At 55.9% G+C, this 19,909-nt stretch overlaps 1 protein-coding gene across 1 annotated transcript in view; it reads left to right on the forward strand.

Annotated features, from left to right (window-relative positions):
- Positions 1–19,909, forward strand: part of KIAA1549 (KIAA1549 ortholog) — a 121,965-nt gene that overhangs the window by 22,233 nt on the left and 79,823 nt on the right. Inside the window, exon 3 of the mRNA XM_056123970.1 lies at positions 1,515–1,682. Coding sequence (XP_055979945.1) covers positions 1,515–1,682 — 168 coding nt within the window. The remainder of the gene's footprint in view (positions 1–1,514; positions 1,683–19,909) is intronic.

The following is a 19,909-nucleotide window of genomic DNA, read 5'->3' on the forward strand; positions in this document are numbered from 1 at the left end:
GGGGCTCTGGAGTGAATATGTTTCTGCACGTGAGACACGTCTGCCATGCGGTGGCACCGGGTGCAGTGGGGACTCGCGGGTTCTCTGCTCCTGTCCTGAGCCGTGTGTGACCCGGCGCTCATTGTTCATCTTGCTCCGGGTGTTGAAGCAGCTTTTCGGTCACTAACGCGCTGCCCTCCTGCTTGTGCCGCCAACCCTGAAGTGCTTTGGGTTGTCCTGCCCTCCCTCAGGACTCTGCTCCCAGCACCCCACCCCTGCCCTGGCTGGTGGGACTTGGGGGGGCCAAAGACAGCAGAGGGCACTTACTTGCACAAGGCTGACCTGGGTTCGATTCCCGGCACCACCTAAGGTCCCCTTAGCCCTACCAGGAGTGATCCCGAGGGCAGAGTCAGGAGTCGGGTGTGGTGAGCTATGCAGAAGTGACACAAAAGACCAAAAGTGATGGGCTCAGTGGGTACGTTTTGTGGCAGTTGAGATCACAGAGCTGGAAGGCCCTGGACTGACCCAGCAGAGTGACGTTCAGGACAGAGGGACGGAAGGGGGAGCTGCAGGTCACAGGCAGTCCTGGGAAGGCCATGGCAGGCCAGTTCTTAGGTAGGGGAGGGATTCGCCTCCAGTGGATTGTCCAAGGATGGGGTACAGCCCTCTGAGCAGGACCACCCCGAGTTCTCCTCGTTCAGAAACCCGACTCTGGACCAAGCTGCACCTGCTGAAGTGGGTCACACAGGAGGATTTGTCGTCTGAAGCGTTCCCCGGCGAAGTGGGAGTGACTCCCAGTAACCTCAGGTCAGTGGGGGACAGTGGAGGTTTCAAAGTGCGTGTCAGATGTGTCCTGTTTATAGGCTTCAGGGAAGAGTCAGTGAGGCGACCAGCAGTCGCAGAAAGTTGAACAAAGAGAAGCAACAGGGAGATGATTCGCCAAGGAAGTGACCGTGACAGGCCTTGCGAAGGGTTGGGGAGAGGCCGTGTCTGAGGCAGGGATGGGAGTCGCGTGTGGGAGGGCTGAGTGAGGCAGGGGTGGTGACACGCGTGCACACGCCGTTTGATCTTGTCCCGAAGCGTCGGGCATTCCCAAGTGTGGCCAGGGAGAGTGAGTGGCTTGAGTGGGGGCGGGGAACCCGGCAGGCGTGGTCAGGAGCCCTGGGAACCAGGAGTCGGCAAGGTGTGGCATAAAGGGTGCTGGGTAGACTCGGGCTGGGTGGGAGAGGGGTGACTGGGGGAAGGGAGACCCGGAGATGCTCCTGGAGCAGGTGCATGAGCTGAGCTGGGGAGGGGTCTGAAGGGGTTGGTTTTGGTCTTGGGTGCGGCCCCAAGGGAGGGTGTAGCTGTGGATGTCATGATGGATACGGAATGTAGGTGAAGACTTTGGGGTGCATGACCTGTGTGTAGGTTGAGTTGGCTAGGAGTGAGGCTGAGAGGATTTGGAGCCGGGCACTGAATTCTCACACATGAGGGGAGGAAGTGACTCTTGAATCTGTGTGCTGTCATCTGTGTCAGCGCCTCCATCGTCCCAGTCAGCCCCTTCATCGTCCCTTTGGACACTCCCATTATGTCTGTCAGCACCTCCATCCCCGTCAGTGCCTCCATCATCCCGGTCAGTGCCTCCATCATCCCGGTCAGTGCCTCCATCATCCCGGTCAGTGCCTCCATCATCCCCGTTGGTGCCTCCATCATCCCCGTTGGTGCCTCCATCACCCCTGGGCCAGCTTGCATCTCTCTCAGGGTTTCTCACTTGTTCTCTGTGCTTCACAGCTGAGTTTTTCCACTCCATTTCAGCTCATCCTCTCCATTGGGCTGGGACACCCATTTATGTGTTTATTTGTTTTGGTTTGAGGGCCATACTTGGTGGTCCCCAGGGCTTCCTACTGACTCCGGGAACCATATAGGTGTGGGGGAGGAACCCAGATTGGCTGCAGGCAAGGCAAGTGCCCTTCCCTCTGTACGACTGCTCCAGCCCCATTTATTTATTTATTTATTTATTATTTATTTATGGGCGCCATGTAAGCCCATCGACAGCCAAGACCCAGAGACTGTAAAACCCAGCTCCCAGACATCTTATTATATCATTCTTTGGACAACCTGGCAGGCTACCGAATGTTACCTGCCCACACGGCAGAGTCTGGCAAACTCCCCGTGGCATACCCAATCTGCCCAAAACCAGTAACAATGATGGGTCTCATTCTCCTAACCCTGAAAGAGCCTTAAATATGGCACTTTTTAAAATCTCAGGGCTAGGACGAAGGAGACGTTACTGGTGCCTGCTTGAGGCAATGGACGAACAACAGGATGATCGTGATTGATTTATTTATTATTATCGAGTTCGATTCCTCCGCCCCTCTCAGAGAGCCTGGCAAGCTACCGAGAGTATCTCACCCGCATGGCGAAGCCTGGCAAGCTCCCCGTGACATATTCCATATGCCAAACACAGTAACAAGTCTCACTATGTCACTGGGCCCGCTCGAGCAAATCGATGAACAACGGAAGGACAGTGACAGTGACTATGTATATGCTTGGCTTTTGGGCTGTACCCCGCGGTGCTCAGGCTTTACTCCTGGTGATGCCGTGTGTGGTTGATGGGGGGTGGGGGGGTTAGCCCACGTCGGCTGCCCCACTGTTCTCTCTCCGGCTCTGGGAGGCCCTTTGAGGGACCGACCTGGTCCTGACTTTCATTCCTGCTTTACCGTCCACAGCTGCTGCCGTGACCTTCCTTGGCTCTGACCTGTCTCTCAGGGACTGGAGTGGGCATGGGGGGGATGAGAGAAGGGGCGTGGCGGGCAGCGCCCTGTGAATGCTGGGTTGAAAGGCACCGCTGTGAGCCCCGAGGGGCAGCGATATCAGGGAGTGAGTCAGCCCCTACCCGGGCTGACGCCCAGCAGCCGACCCAGGGGACGTCGGTCGGGGAGTCGCTGCTTTGTGGCTGCTGGGTTTGCGTTTGCTCGGTGATGGTCAGAGGCCGAGCGGGGAAGGTCGGTGCCCCTTGAGGGCTTGGGAGGGAGAAGAGAGATTTCTGGAAAGGGAAGCGGTGAGCACAGGGTCAGCTTGGCTGGTTGGGGTCCAGCTGGCCCTGGTGGGAGGGTAGGGGTTCCTTGGGCCTCGAGGGGAGACAGACCCGCCCTTGCACCCCCCCGTGAGCAGAGGAAGGGTGAGGAGGAAGGGGAAATCAGGGTGGGCAGGGTTCCCAGAGGCGGGTGCCGGGGGGTGGGCGCCCTGCTGGCCCCTGCAGGCATGCAGGGCGGTCCAGGTGGCATGGACAAGCGAGAGGGTTCCCAGGCTGGTGACTTGGCACAGGTGGCCCGGGGCAGGCCCTGGTGGCCTGATGATGGGCAGGTTGTTCCCAGTGTTTAGGGATTCTTTGGAAACCCTCCTGGCTTCCTCCTTTGTTCTCTGGGCGCTTGTTTGGGCCTGCGGAAGGAGCCCATCATCATCTTCAGGGTGCTGGATTAGGCTGGAGCCAGAAAGCCTGCAGGAGGCTGCTTACCGGGGTGCTTTCAGAGTTCGGGGGACACAGCCCGCCCGCGCGCCCGCTCGCCCACAGACACAACAGACCAGCTCCTGAAGCCCATTTCCGGGGGAAGCCAGGCAGAACCCCAGAGACGGGGGTGAACTGTTAACTCTCCCAGGAGCTGCCAAGTTGAGCAGCGACTCTCGGCCTGGCCCGGTCTACTGCACCTGCATGCGGACCCCTCTGCTGGGGCGGCTTCCCGGAATGCACAGACCCGAGTAGCTCTGGCCACTGCAGTTTTCCTGGTGGTTGGCGCCTTTCAAAGACTGAGCAGGGTGGGGGTCGCTACCCAGTTTAGTGAAAACATACTTCCACGGGTGCCAGTGCAGCCCACTGGGAGAAGGGCCGGGAAGAGCGGGTCCAGGTGTGTCCTACGCCTCCCCCAGGGCCCGTGCAAGCCTGTGGTCCGGAAGGTCTTTGATGCCTCTGCAGGGTGGGCGGGATGCGGGCTCAAGATGTGGTGTGTGTGGACGGTGGTGTTATTTTTCCTGCTTTCACCAGGACACTTGAGGGGCCGGAGTGATGGTACGGCGGGTAGGGCAGCTGACCCAGGTTTGATCCCCAGCATCTCATATGGTCCCCTGAACACTGGCAGGAAGTAGTTCCTGAACGCAGAGCCAGGAGTACGTCCTAAGCACCATCGGGTGTGGCCCAGGGACAAAAACAAACAAACCCAAACCAAACCAAAACAAAAACCCCCAAACCAGAAACCCAAATATGGCTACTTGATGGTCTGTGATAGGCTGAACTCCGACAGGGGTGCTCCTTGGAGTCAACCGCCTCCAAAAGCCACCTGCTGGGTGAGTCCAGGAGCAACCCCCAGTTCTCGGTTTTGTTTGCAGGTGGGCCTTCTTCCCAAGTGCTGTGGGGCCACCCGGGGCTCTATTCAGCGGTGCTGCGGCTTGAACCCGGGACCCTGTGTCGGCCAGGCCAGTCCTCTAGCTAGCCCTTGGTGCCATCTCGTGCGTCCCTCAGAGGCCGGCAGCAGGAAGGCAGTGGGCGTGGAGTGTTTCCTGGGTGCAGCGTTTCAGCTCTGCCAGATAAAACACCTCTGGAGCTGCCTTGTGTAGCATTCTGAAGCTACTTCACCCACCTTGGACGCGGCTCATGTGGACGGGCTGGGGCGAGGGGGCTTACTTTGCACTCCGCCGGCCTGGGTTTGATTCCCCAGCACCCCGTAAGGTTGCCCGACCCCTGCCAGGAGTGATCCCTGAGTGAGCGCAGGGCCAGGGGCATAAGCCCTGAGCGCTGCCTGGTGTGCCTACAACCCCCTCCCCCACTGCCAAAGAGAAAGAGATGAACTTCCTTGTTGGGTCGGGGTCATTTTTTTTTTTCCTTTTTGGGTCACACCCGGCGAAGCACAGGGGTTCCTCCTGGCTCTGCACTCAGGAATTACCCCTGGCGATGCTCAGGGGACCATATGGGATGCTGGGAATCGGACCTGGGTTGGCTGCGTGCAAGGCAAATGCCCTACCCGCTGTGCTATCACTCCAGGCCTTCCTTTCTTTTTTTTTTGCTTTTTGAGGTCGGGGACATTTTTACCACAGTTACAGAGAAGTCAAATCTCTAGGGAGGAGCAGGAGCACCAGCCCCTCTCCTGCCTCATATCATCCCACTTCTCGCTTCACCATGAAGGTCTTGGCAGAGCAGGGCCGGCCCAGTAGAGGTGGGCCATGGGACTGCGGGCTGGTCAGGACAGTGGTCACTGGCTCGGTGCTGGGCCCAGGCTCCGAGGCCCCCAGGCAGCGTCACCTTTCCTCACTCTTGTGATGCTCTGGACCACAGCAGCAGTGCTCAGGGATGCCTCCTGGTGGGCTCGGGGGACCCGATGAGATGCTGGGCACTGAGCCCGGGTGGAGCATGCGCAAGGCTGTCCTGTCGCTCCCCCCCTCACCTCCTCAGGCCTCACCTCGGGCTCTCCCTCCCCTCTGACCTTGCTCCACCGCTTGCTCCTCCCTCCTCCCTCCTCCCCTCTCCTCTCCCTTGACCTCTCACCTCTCCTTATCCCTCTGCTCCTCACATCCCTCTCCACCTCTCCTCCCTTCTGTTTTTTATTGCTGTGAGAGAAGAGATTTTTATTTTGTGAAAAAATACAGTTTTAGAGACTATATAACGAACATCCACCTTCTTGGATTTCAGAATTCATAGGTATCAATATGTTAATATATTTTTCTTTCTACGTAAAAGAAATAGAACATGACAGAAAAGTTGAAATATATTTTGATGGAAATTTTCTCTCCCTCCACATCTCAGCGTCAGCCACTACCGTGAGTTTAGTGCTCTCCTCCCTTCTTTCACCTCCCGCTGTACCTCTGATTTCTTTAAACTAAAAAATTAAAAACAAAAAGTATTGTGGCACTGGGAATTGAACTGTGGGCCCCACACATGAAAAGCAAGTGCTCGTCAGTCGAGCCACCTCCCTGTGCCCTACATATATACATATATATATGTATGTGTGTGTGTATATGTGTGTATTTATTTATTTATTTTTTGCTTTTTGGGTCACACCCAGTGATGCACAGGGGTTACTCCTGGCTCTGTTCTCAGAAATCACCCCTGGCAGTGCTCAGGGAACCATATGGGATTCTGGGAATCGCACCCCCGGTCAGCCATTTGCAAGGCAAACGCCAGACCTGCTGTGCTATTGCACCAGCCTCTCTCTCTCTCTCTCTCTATTTTTTTTTTTAAGTGCCGAGTATTTCTTTTTTAAAAATTAAAAAAATTATTTTTTACTTTAATGAATTATCATGAGATACAGTTATAGACTTACAAATTTTTGTGATTACGTTTCAGTCAAACAATATTCGAGTACCCATCCCTCCACCAGTGCCCATTCTCCACCACCAATGTTCCCAGTATCCCTCCCTCCACCCCCACCCCTTCCCACCCCCTGCCTCTGTGGCAGGCGCATTCTCTCTTACTCTCTCTCTTCTTTTGGGTGTTATGGTTTGTAATACAGGCACTAAACAGCTATCATGTTTGGTCCATACCCTACTTTCAGCACGCATCCACCATCCCAAGCGATCCCTCCAAACCATCATTTACTTAGTGGTCTCTTCTCCATCCCACTTACCTTTATAAATTTTTTTAATTTTATAAAGTAGTTCACCATATTTGATTACATTTAATATTCAAACACCAATCCCACCACCATTACACCTTCCCACCACCATATTTTGGGTGTTTCCAGCCTGAACCCCAATCCCTGCCCCAAGGCAGAACTGAAGCAATGTAATATTTCCCCCTAAGGTTGGGTGCCCCCCACTTTGAATCCCATCAAGTGTGGTACAGTTCTCTTGGACTATGGGCAGGGTGTGTCCTATGAAGTGTCATGGCCGCGTGGTCCAGGAAAAGGTTCACTGATGGGTGATGCTCTGTCTGAGCATGTGGAGAGCGGCCATGAGCCTGGTGGCAGTGGAGTTCTGGAGTTTTTTGGCTGCCGAGGCTGGGTCCCTTGGGGCGGGGAGGGGGTCTCACCCGCCCCCCTCTGGGGTGCCCCAAGTGAAACATCCCAGTGCCAGGGTCTGGCGGCATGGTTATGGTGAGCGTCATGTTATGCTCCCTTCCGGGAGAGAAGGACATGCAATCTGGATGGTATGTCCCTTACATACTTTAAAACACCTTTTCAAGATTGCAATAGAGTTTTTCCATTTCTCTCTCCCCCCTCCCCCCGCCACCCAATCATAAAAAGTGGTATGTGCTTATCGAAGTTATTCGTACTGACTGTTCTCTCTGCCTGGAACATTCTTATCTCGGATAGTGTCTCCCTGGTTTATTACATCCCTCTCTTTAGTTTGTCCCCAGACCGCCTATAATCGGAGAGGCCTTCTGTAATTAGGATTTTTATTTTATTTATTTATTTTTAGTCATAAAAAAATTTCTCCGCCCCTCTCGGAGAGCCCGGCAAGCTACCGAGAGTATCTCGCCCGCACGGCAGAGCCTGGCAAGCTCCCCGTGGCGTATTCGATAGGCCAAACACAGTAACAACAAGTCTCACAATGGAGACGTTACTGGGCCTGCTCGAGTAAATCGATGAACAATGGGAGGACAGTGCTACCGTGCAGTTATATTTTTGATTAATTTTTTGATGGGGGGAGTTGTGTTTGGGGGCTGTTCCTGGCTACTCCTGGTGGTGCTCAGAGGACCATACGTGTTGCCGGGTCCTGAACGGGGATCACAGCCACACACGAGGCAAATGCCTTCCCTCCTGTACCGTCTGGCTCCCATTCACGACCTGTATTTGCTTTTTGGGTCACACCAGGCAGTGCTCAGGGGTTACTCCTGGCAGGCTTGGGGAGACCATGTGGGATGCCAGGGATCGAACCCAGGCCATTCAGATGCAAGGCTCTGTCCTCCCCGATGCTCTGTCTCCCCAGCCCCTCCTAAGCATGGTTCTGCAAAAGAACTCAGTGCCGTCCATGCCTCTGACCGTCTTTATTTTTCTCCCGGGCGTTTGCTGCTTCTCTCTCCCTCCACCCGACTCTCAGGTCCCCAGGACCCATCAGCCCTTTCTTTCCATGCTGTCTGCCCACTGACTTGGGATCCTGCTCCAGCTCTTGCTGGGGGTGGGGTAGGGGGCGCCTTGCAGGGGTCCCTGGGGAGACGGAGTCCTCCCAGGGCTTGTGTGCGAGGATTGGAGTCTTCACGGAAGGAGATTCCATTTGCGGGGGGTCTGCCATCAGTTCCCACAAAGGAACCGCTTTGAAAGACACAGGGTCTCTGTCTCCTGGTCTTGGTGGACTGGAGTCGCGGTGAAAGCATCAGTGGGACCAGACTCCCGGGCCGGCGCTGGGCACCGCTCACGGCCAGGCCCCTCTCCGCGATGCTGCTAGTTCTCTGGCTCGTGGCAGCGTGACTCCAGTTACGTGACTTCCCAATGTATGTGTCTGCATTCAGGGGTGTGTGTGTGTGTGTGTGTGTGTGTGTGTATGTGTGTGTGTGTGTTTGTGTGTGTGCATGTGTGTGTGTATGCGCGTGTGCATGTATGTGTGCATGTGTTCATGTGCGTGTGTGTGTGCATATGTGTGTCTGTGCATGTGTGTGTGTGTGTGTGTGTGGTGGTGATGGCGGTGGTGGAGGAGTCACACACTGCAGCGCTTTGGGGCCGTTTCTTGCGTTGTGTTCAGGGGCCACCCCGCTGATGTGCAGGGGACCCCACTGTGCCAGGTGCTGAAGGCCAGCTCCGTAACCCCCGTTTTGCCCTCTCTCCTGCCCCCAGTTTCCTTCTTTTAGAAGGACAGTCATCCCGGGATTAGGGAGTCACCCTCCTACGAGGTGAGATGTGACCCCCTCCCCCAATCTCCATGACATCTGCCGTCACCCAGTTCCCAAAGAAGGTCCCATTCCTTTTTTTTTTTTTTAATGTAGGAGTACTGCTACTTATTCAGCCACTGATTAGCTGATTAAATTGGGCATGAACTCCACCTTTTTAATTTAATTTTAATTTTTATTTATTTATTTTTGCTTTTTGGGTCACACCCAGTGATGCACAGGGGTTACTCCTGGCTCTGCACTCAGGAATTACTCCTGGTGGTGCTCAGGGGACCATATGGGATGCTGGGAATCGAACCTGGGTTGGCCGCGTGCAAGGCAAATGCCCTCCCCGCTGTGCTATCTCTCCAGCCCCGAACTCCACCTTTTTAAAATTTTTTTTTATAATTTTATTTATAGAATCACTGTTACAAAGCTTTTGGGTCTAAGTCTCGGTCATACAATGAAACACCCGTCCCTTCACCAGTGCCCATTCTCCACCCCCCAAAACCCCAGTATACCCCCATCCCACACCCTCCCCCTGCCTGTGGGGCAGATGATTTCCACATTTCTCTCTCTCTCTCTCTACTTTGATCGCATTCAATATTTTGACACCGGACCCATAAGGTCCCATTCCGGGAGACGGGCAGCTCACATTCCGTCGCGGGCTTTGAGAAGGGGCTGTGGAGAGGGGGTGTGCGGGGGATCCAGGTTTGTCGGGGGGGCGGGGAGGAGGGGAGCAGGTATCCTGCAGCACGAGGCCACCCTAGGAAAGTGGGGGTGTGCCTGCTGGCGTGCCTGCTGGGTGTGGGAGGGGGCCGGGGCGGAGGGGAAGTGGTGCTGGGTTGGGGGTGGAGGCACATTCAAAAATGGAATGATGGAATGAACCCCCAGGCAGCGATGAACGGACGGAGCCGGACGCCTCCCCCCACAGCTTGTTTTGGTCTTTTAGGCCACGCCAGTGATGTTTAGGGGTGACTCCTGGCTCTGCACTCAGGAACCGCTCCTTGCAGGCTCCAGGGACCATGGGGCGTGCTGGGATTGAACCCTGGTCAGCCGTGTGCAAGGCGGGCGCCCTCCCCCTGGGCTCTCGAACCAGGCCCACAGCTTCCCTTGGGATAACCACTGTGGCTCCTGGCCATCTCCCTGTTCCCGCTCTTTTTCTCTTTCCACCCGGCATGTTCCCAGGAGCAAAGTAGCAGGGTCACCGTCCGCATGTTCTTTGCTCACTGGTGTTCTCCCTCTGGTCTCCGTCACGGGCCCTGTGTTCCGTCCAGAGAAGTAGAGCCCAGGGTCGGTGTTTCCGGTCACGGCCTCTGTGGAGGGCGATTCCCTGCCTCCCTGCCCGGCTCTGCCCCTCAAACCCTGAGGTGCAAATGTGGCCGTAGCAGGAGACCCAGCCTTAGGTGGTGGGTTCGATCCCAGGCCCTGTCCTCCACCCCCCCCGGCACCCTTGGGGGTGATCCTTGTGGCCTGAGCACTGTGGGGGAGCGGCCTCCCCTAAAAATAAAATAGCACTGTAGCACTATCCTCCGGTTGTTCATCGATTTGCTCCAGTGGGCACCGGTAACGTCTCCATTGTGAGACTTCTTGTTACGGTTTTTGGCATATTGAACACGCCACGGGGAGCTTGCCAGGCTTTGCTGTGCGGGGCGGGATACTCTCGGTAGCTTGCCGGGCTCTCTGAGAGGGGCAGAGGAATCGAACCCGGATCATCCGCATGCAAGGCAAACGCCCTACCCGCTGTGCTATCACTCCAGCCGTAGCTGGATAACTGTGCTATCCGGCTTTTGTTTGAAAAACAAAATATAAACAATAAATCACTGCCGTGAGTGAAGCTTGTGTCTCTCATCACAGACTTTTCTGATTAACTTTTTTTTTATGGGGCGGGGGCCACAGCCGCTGCTGCTCAGGGGGTGACTCCTGGTTCTGCACCCAGGAACTGCTCCTGGCGGTGCTTGAGACCCGGATGGGATGCAGGGATCCATCCCAGGTTGGCCGTGCGCGTGGCGAGTGTCCTCCCCGCCGGACTCTCGCTCCGGCCGTCTTCACAGACTTTTCTAACGAGTTCCTAGCCCTGGATTCCCGGGAGTAGAGCTGGAGTGATAGCACAGAGGTAGGGTGTTTTCCTTGCGCGCAGGCCTGCCTGGCCAAGCCGGGTTCGATTCCTCCGCCCCTCTCGGACAGCCCTGCAAACTACCGAGAGTATCTCGCCCGCACGGCAGAGCCTGGCAAGCTACCCATGACGTATTCAATATGCCAAACACAGTAACAACAAGTCTCAAAATGAAGACGTTACTGGGCCCGCTCGAGCCAATCGATGAACAACGGGAGGACAGTGTGGACAGTGTGCAGAGCTGCCGGGTGGGGCAGTGCCATGTGGGACTGCCCAGTTGTTCTCTCTGGGCTCTCAGCACCCCCTAGGCCCTGCCCCATGCTCAGGTTTCCTTCATTGTTCATTGGCAACTAGACCTGGGGGTGAGGCCCCTCGGCAGAAATCTCAGGGGTCTCCCCTCCCCCGCCCCATACACACACCCACAACACAGCACGGGAGCCTAGTGCCAGCACGATGCTGGGCAGAGTCTCTGGTTTAATCTAGGCCAGCATTTGCCCTTGGGGCGCTGTGGGACCCCAGAATATCCTAAGGAAGGCCCCAGCACGAGACTCGGGGACCCCTGGGAGGTCCAAGGAAGGCTGAGAAGCAGCGCTGCTGTCAGATGGCTGTCTGCCTGTTGTGCAGCGGGGAGGCCAGGCGGGGGATGCAGCTCCCTTGCTCAAGGTCTGGAAACTAGTCAGAGGTGGGGGGGTGAGGGCCGGGCACCCCCCAGCCCACTCTCGCCAAGCTGCTCTGAGATCCTGGCTAGAGGCCAGCGGTCCCAGCCTTGCTCCTTGGCCCTGGCCAGGGTCCAGCACGGTGCCTGCTCACGGCGGGCATGAGGGATGAGGGAGGCCGGCCCAGGAGAGACACGGTGACCTTGAGTGGAGGCACCGTTTGGGCCCATTCAAGGAGATGGAAAAGGCAGTCTTGCAAAGAGAGGTCCCGAGAGCTGGAGGTCCCCCGAGGGGGCCGTGGTCCCGGTCCCTGGGCACCGGGGAGGATCTGCCTGGCGCCCGGCGACGATTCCTTGTGGCGTTTCCTCTCATCGCGGCTCTGCTTGGTGGTCTTGATATTTCCACTCTGTTTTGATGGCACGCTTGGTTTTTTTTTTTTTCCCCTCTCCTGTGGTGTGTTCTGACCACAGGTGTGGGGTTGCAGTCCATCCTACATGCCCCCCCCGACATTTTTTTTTTTTGGTTAATAAGTTAATGTGTTTTGCTGGATTCAAATCAATTTCTCATTCACTGTGAAATTTGGGTGGGAGGAAGCGGATGCCTTGACATAGACGCCTGGTGCAGGGCGCAGCGAGCAGGGGCTCTGTTCAGTGTTTCTGCTGGGTTGTCTGGAAGTCTCTGACCTGCCACTCTCGTCACGCCAGTCCTAACGGACTCCACTCATGGGCACTCTCCCCTTCCCCCCTCTTCTGGTTGGGGTTCAGCCCCCCACCCCCCAGGAGGGGAGCACAGCTGGACCTGTAGGCTGAGTGCTTACTGCATGGGGACCTGTGACTTCAGGCGCCCTGAGACTCACCGTCTAATTCATCTCATTCCTGCTCCCTCCCCTTCTTCTCCCCCCCCCATTATTTATTTATTTTTTGCATTTTGATTGGTTCCAGGAATTTTGTTTACATTGGCTGGGTGGGTTTTGATTTTCTGCCCTTGTCTTGGTTTTTCAAAACTTAATTTTATTTTAGGTTGTTCACAATATTCAATTACATTTCATATCTGAACACCAATCCCACGACCCTTACACCTTCCCACCACCATATTTCGAATGTTTCTATCCCGAACCTCAGACCCTGTCTCCAATGCAGAACCAAAATAAATTATTTTTTGTTGCTTGTTATGAATAATCTGCTAAAAATAATCCAAAGAAGGTTTCTTAGAGGGAAATGCGTGAAGATTGATGCGTTTCACCCAGGAGCCTTTAAGCCCTTGTATGAGAGATTAGTAGCGTGTTGTTAAAGGTTGAGCCTTTTGTGCTTGGCCGTGCGACATCTCTTATTTTATACCACTGATAGATCAAGAGCAGCAAACCACATTTGATGGGGTTTAGAAGGGGAGGGCAGCCGATCTCAGGGGGAAATAGTGTAGGGCCATAACCACCCTGAACACATCCAATCTCATCTTGAGCTTCTTTTGGGCTTGGTTTGGTTTTGGGGCCACATTTGGAGTACTTACGGCTGACTTCTGGCTCGGTGCTCAGGGATCACTCATGGCAGGGCTCCGGGGACTATATGGGGTGCTGGGGATCAGACCCTATCAGACGTGTGAAGTCCGGTGCATGACTGTCTGACCCAGACCTGCATGCTTTTTGGGTCACACCCAGCGATGCACGGCGGTTACTCGGCTCATGCACTCAGGAATTACTCCTGGCAGTGCTCGGGGGACCCTATGGGATGCTGGGAATCGAACCTGGGTCGGCCGTGAGCAAGGCAAACGCCCTACCCGCTGTGCTATTGCTCCAGCCCCTCGTGGAACGTTCTGTGAGCACCCTTTGCCGTGAGCTGAGCACCAGGCTAGGTGTGGGGCACTAAAATAACAAGGTCCTCAGGACATCAGCCCAGGAGGAGACACTCCTGTACATGAGGATTGCTCAGCACTCACAAACAGAAGCTGTGTCTTGGTACCACCGTCGATCTCTCCTGTCGCTTGGGTACGACAGCTCAGAGCCCTTGCGGTCAGGAGCCCCGAGAGGCTATCCAGGTGTTGCTGTGTCTCTCCCTCAGGCTGTACAATGACCCCTGCCTGCGTGCTTGCCTTCGGCTCAGGAGCGGCACCCGGGAGTGGGTTGGACCGTCTCGGACCCTCTCGTCTCGGCGAGTGGAGCGTCCAACCCAGCCCTTGAGGGCTCGTTCCGTGGGTGCGGGTTGAATGGGGTGCTGGAGGCAGGGTGCCTGTGGTCTCGCCGACTATGCCATGCGGCCTTTCACGTCTATGCATGAAGTGCCTTTCAGTTGGCCATTGAACTCAGCCCCATCTATGGAATTTCTCTGGACACAGGAGTCCGGGCCAGTTGGCCCTTGATTGGTCCCAGTCCTTGCTTTCTTTTTTTTCCCTCCCTCCCTCCCTCCCTCCTTCCCTCCCTCCCTCCCTTCCTTCCTTCCTTCCTTCCTTCCTTCCTTCCTTCCTTCCTTTCTGTTTTTCTCCCTCCCTCCCTCCCTCCCTCCCTCCCTCCCTCCTCTCTCCCTCCCTCCCTCCCTCCTTCCCTCCCTCCCTCCTTCCCTCCCTCCCTCCCTTCCTCCCTCCCTTCCTTCCTTCCTCCCTTCCCTTCTTTCCTTCTTTTCTTTGCTTTTCTTGTTTTGGCTTTTTTGGTTCACACCCAGCAATGCTCAGGGGTTACTCCTGGCTCTGCACTCAGGAATTACTCCTGGCAGTGCTTGAGGGATCTTGTGGGATGATGCTGGGGATTGAACCTGGGTCAGCTGCATGCAAGGCAAATGCCCTCCCCGCCATGCTATCGCTCCCGTCCCAGTCCTGGTGCCCTCTGAGGCTCACACCTTTCTTGGGAGCAGGAGATTGGGGGTGTCCCTCACAGCGGGAGCCCACACTCCCTGCTCTTGTTCCTCTGCGAGCAGCTGGCTAGGCACAGTCTCCAGGGTCCAGGGCACGCCCAGGGAAGGAGGGAGCTGGCGGCTGGGGTGGCCTTCGGGATAAGGGACCGAAAGCCCAGGAGGGGAGGCCCCTGGCATTGGAGGGCGAGAGAGAAGCTCCTCAGAAAGGGAGAAGGTCCCGGGATGCCGTATTCGGGGGGTATCTCAGAGCGGAAGGGGTGGCAAGGCTGGGTGTGAGAGAATGGCGGGGAGGGAGAGGGATGAAGAAGGGGTGGGGGGGTCCCTGGGGACCTGGTGCTCCGTCATCCTGCCTGGTAGGGGAGATGGTCTGAGGCGGGGTGGGGGGTATCAGCCCAGGCGGAACCACTGAGGGCCTTCCTGGAGGTGGTGTGTGCTGAGCACTGGGTTGGGGGTACTCATGGGGAGGGAGCCCGAGGGCCGCAAAGTTCTCAGTAGACCCAGAGCTCCAGAATTTGCACAAACTGAGTAGAACCCTGGAAGCATCTGGGACCCGGGGCCGAGCATTTGCCTGCCCCGCTGAAAGACCCGCTCTCCTGCACCCCCTTTCCAACGCACCTCCCCGGGGGGTGCCCGCTTGCCAGCGTGCAGAGATACCTGTGTTGCAGTGGGGGTAAGGGTGCCGTGAGCCGTCTCACTGTGGTCGGCTGTGCCTCAGATCCGTGCCTGCCTGGAGATAGCCCCGGACACGGCCAGGGTCCTCTTACTCCCTCTTATCCCCGGGCCTGCTTCCCTCGGGCCTGCCTGGGAACGGAAGATTGTGGGAGGATTGTTGGGTGGGAGGATTGTTGGGCGCTCTGGGTTTGACCCCTAACATCACAGGGCCCCTGTGAGTTTCCTGGCTTAGAGACTGTTCTGTTTGTTTATTTACTTCTTCCTGAGATCATATATGGTTGGGTACGGGCGGGAGGGGGGGGGGGGACTGGGGCATACGGTTCCAGGGACCCAACCGGGCGCCCTGACCTTGCTAGGTGTGGGTTTCACCCCTTGAGCCACATAAATCTAGCCCAGATTTATTTATTCTAGTAAAACTCTTTTTCTCTGTGTTTTGGGGTCACAGCTACCCCTGTTGGGCTTGGAGGACCATATGGGGTGACTGGGAGCATATGATCAAACCCTGGTCATGCAAGGCAAGTGCTCTACCCACTGTACTCTCTCTCTCTCTGGTCCTTTATTTCATTAGTTCATTTTATTTTGTGGGCTGGAGCAATAGCACAGTGGGTGGTGCATTTGCCTTGCACGTGGCCGACCCGGGTTCAATTCTTCTGTCCCTCTCGGAGAGCCCGGCAAGCTATTGAGAGTATCCCGCCCTCCCGGCAGAGCCTGACAAGCTCCCTGTGGATATGCCAAAAACAGTAGCAATAAGGGGCTGGAGTGATAGCACAGCAGTTATGGTGTTTACCTTGCATGTGGCTGACCCAGGTTCGATTCCCAGCATCCCATATGGTCCCCTAGCACCTCCAGGAGTAAATTCCTGAGCGTAGAGCCAGGACTAACCCTTGTGCATTGCCGGGTGTGACCCAAAAAGAAAAAAAAAAACCAGCAACAACAAGTCTCACAATGGAGACGTTACTAGTGCCCACTCGAGCAAATCGATGAACAGTGGGAGGACAGTGCTACAGTGCTACATTTATTTCGGTTTTGGGGCCATACTCAGCAGTGCTCAGGGGTTACTCCTGGCACTGCACTTAAGAATCACTCCTGGGGCTGGAGCCATAGCGCAGTAGATAGGGTGTTTGCCTTGCACGCGGCTGACCCAGGTTCGAGTCCCAGCATCCTGTATGGTCCCCCAAGCACTGCCAGGAGGAATTCCTGAGTAGCAGAGCCAGGAGTAACTTCTGATCTTTGCTTGTGTGACCCAAAAAGGTAAAAAAAAAAAAAAAATCACTCCTGGTGGTGGTGCTTGGGGATAAATACCAGGGATCGAACCCAGGTCAGCAGTGTGCAAGGCATACAACCCACTCCACTGTACTATCTCTCCAGCCCTTCGGGCTCTTTATTTAAAAAAAAAAACACATTCTGAGGATTTCCGGCATGTTTCGCTGTGGTCACTGTGATTCAAGGGGGCTGGGGCCTCCCCTCAGTGCTGCTCCTGGGGCCCTGTGATGCTGGGGGTCAAACCCAGGGCCCCAGCCATGCCAGCCTTGCCCACTTTCCCATCCTCCAGAGTTGCCCGAGTTTCAGTGAGAGTGGGGATTCTCTCTCAGCTGAGAGTAACTGAACCGTTTGCTTCCCGGAAGGTGTGCCCGGGCCAGTCTCTCCAGCGTCCGGCTCCCTGTGGCCTGGGCTCTCTTCCCTCTCTTCCCTTTCTGGCATCTTCCCGAGCTCAGCTGGGCTACTGCAGCTCTGACTGTGGGTGGGGGAGGGGTTTTCTCCTTGCCATGCCTCTGCAGAGGCAGCATTTCAGTGGAGAGTTTCCTGGAGCTCAGCTAAAAGAAGGGAGACTCCCGTGCCACCCCCCCACCCCCATGTGATTGTGTTTCTGACAAGGGGGCGTCAGGCCAAATAAGTTTGGGAACCCCAGATCCAAATCACGGTCCACAAGCTGCCAACCAGTATCAGCAGGCCCGGCGCTGCATTCAGTTACCGCGAACATGTTTATTAACTTACATTCTACTCAGCGGGTCCTGTGTTCCCATGGTTTTGGGTTTATGGAGAATGTGTGGGACCATGTGGAGGCGGCCCCCACCCCATCCTGTTTAGCTAGGCACCTCATGTTACTCCTTTGCAGAATAGATTTTTATTTTTTTTTTAACAAATAAAGTGATATTGTTATTTAAAGCGTACTTGGCTTGTATCAGTGCATCAATAAATATTGGATATTGATGCTTATCATTGATATTTATTGTTTCCCATGGATAGTTTTTTTTTTTTCTCCTCGGAGGAGGTGTCCTGATGGTGCGTCAGGGGTCTATTCCTGGCTCTGTGCTCAGGGGCACTCCGGGTTGGAACTGAGCCTCCTGCCACCGCCATTTGAGCCCACTCGCCAGCCCCTTCTCTGCGGTTGTGTATTTACTAATCCAGCCTGGAGGAACGGGGGCCCAGATAGGGCCCATCTACCTCCTGAGGGACTGACTCGAGGTGGCTCACTGTGCGTGGGCTTGACAAGAGCGAGGTGGGCGCCCGGCCCGGGACCCCATCATACAAGCACCCGTGGTCCCAAGTTCAGAAGCCCGGGGCACTGCAGGTGTGTGGAAGTAGCTACGAGCGGGCTGGTCCCCTGTGGTGACCCTGCCTCCGAGAGGCCAGGGGGTCCTGTGTGAGCACAAGTGTGGGCGTGACCTGCCACCCCACCCACCGTGGCAGGAACATCTCAGGGAAGGGAAGGATGGGGCAGGGAGGGGCTGGAAAATGAATTAGGTAGTCTTTTGTTTTGTTTTGTTTTGCTTTTTGGGTCACACCCGGCGATGCTCAGGGGTTAGTCCTGGCTCTACACTCAGGAATTACTCCTGGCGGTGCTCCGGGGGACCATATGGGATGCTGGGAATCGAACCCGGGTTGGCCGCGTGCAAGGCAAACGCCCTGCCCGCCTGTGCTGACGCTCCAGCCCCAGGAATGGAAAGTGAGAGTAATCAGGAAACCTGCACGTGCATGTAGTTAATGCTGTGGTTCTGTTCATGCCCACTGGCAACGGGGTGTCAGAGGTGCCCACACCCCCAGCCACCCCAATACAGAGGCAGTGTGTGGCCCTGGGAATATGGCTCCAAGGGCTGGGGCACGTGCTTTGCACCCCGGACCCCAGATTTGATCCTCACCTCCAGCCCCCAGTCATTGAGTTCCTGATCCAGCGAAGGCGAGGGTGCAGGGCGCTGTGTGTGGGGCCGTCCCCAGCCGGTCAGCATCACTCACGGGGACATCTGTCGTCCCCGGCAGATGCTGGGGCGGAGGGAGGCGTTCTTCCCCCTCCGCCCACTTTATTGGAGCACCGTGGTCGACAGAGTTGTTCGTGATGATTTGTTCCAGGCATTCAGTATTCCCACACCAACCCACCACACGGTTCCTTTCCCTCCTCCGTTGTCTCCGTTTTCCAAGCAGCCCTCAAGCCTGCCCCCGTCGCAGGCCCACAGTCATTTATCATATGCTGCGTGTTGCCGCTAAATGGCAAACAGAACCATCAAAAAATATTTCCGAGAGAAAATTTGTGAAAATGTTCCTAACTCACCAGGGGCTGTGGTTGCGAGTTCGACCTTCTGTGTTTGTGGGGTTTTTTTTTTTTTTTGGCTTTTCGGGTCACACCTGGTGATGCACAGAGGTTACTCCTGGCTCTGCACTCAGGAATTAACCCTGGCAGTGCTCAGGGGACCATATGGGATGCTGGGAATCAAACCCGGGTCGACCTGGGTCAGCAGCGTGCAAGGCAAACGCCCTACCCGCTGTGCTATCACTCCAGCCCTTGTGTTTGTGTTTTTGTTAGTGGAGGCTGGTTGGCTTCTGCGTTCCGTCCCATCCAATCTGGCGTGCCCCTACCGGGATGACAGGGTCAGAGAGTTTGGAGATGCCACGTGCTCCAGAAAGAACAGAATATTTAACTGGGCAGTCTGGCCGGAGGCTTGGTGGGGGCTTTGGGGTGTGGGGGTGGCTGTCGGGTCTTTGTGTGGGTGCTGGCCCACCCTTCCTCTGAGATGAAAGGTCTCACTCATCTTGGAATGGGTGTCTGAGAAAATCTTGCAACTAGTTGATCTCTTTTGAGATTTATTTATGAGTCTCTGGAACAAGGCCGGAGCTTACTTTTTATTTTTTTTTGTCACATCCGGCGATGCTCAGGGGTTACTCCTGGCTCTGCACTCAGGGATTACTTCTGGCGGTGCTCGGGGACCATATGGGATGCTGGGAATAGAACCCAGGTCGGCCGTGTGCAAGGCAAATGCCCTATCTGCTGTACTATCACTCTGGCCCCGATGAGCTTATTTTGCGGTGTTGGATGGACGTCAGGGCATACAGTCTGACAGGGGCGGGAGGGCCGGATGGCAGAGAGCTGTGACCTCCCCTCGCTCTCATGGAGGCCCGCTCTCCACCTTTTAAACCGTTGGATGTTCTGAGGCTGGAGCAGGGAAGGCGCTTCCCCTAGATTTGGTTGGTCCAAGTTTCAATACCCAGCATGCCCTATGGTCCCTTGAGCCCAATCAGGAGTGAGTCCTGAGTGCAGAGCCAGGAGTCAACCCTGAGCTCTGCTGAGTGTGACCCCCAAACAACATCAATAAAAAGTTGACGTTCTGGGCTGGAGAGAGAGAGGACAGCGGGCCCGGGCATGCGCCTTACACGCCTCAGGCCAGCACCGCACACAGTTCCTGAGTCCTGCCTGGAGTGACCCCTGAGCATGGAGCCAGGAGGAAGCCCTGAGCCCTGAGTGTGGTTCCCAGAGCCCCCTAAAATCATTTAAGAAGTTAGGGGGCTGGAGCAATAGCACAGCGGGTAGGGCGTTTGCCTTGCACGCGGCTGACCCGGGTTCGAGTTCCAGCATCCCATATGGTACCCCGAGCACCGCCAG

Source organism: Sorex fumeus, unplaced genomic scaffold (genome assembly GCF_029834395.1).
Source record: "Sorex fumeus unplaced genomic scaffold, SorFum_2.1 ptg000048l, whole genome shotgun sequence".
In the NCBI taxonomy this organism is placed as follows: Eukaryota; Metazoa; Chordata; class Mammalia; order Eulipotyphla; family Soricidae; genus Sorex; species Sorex fumeus.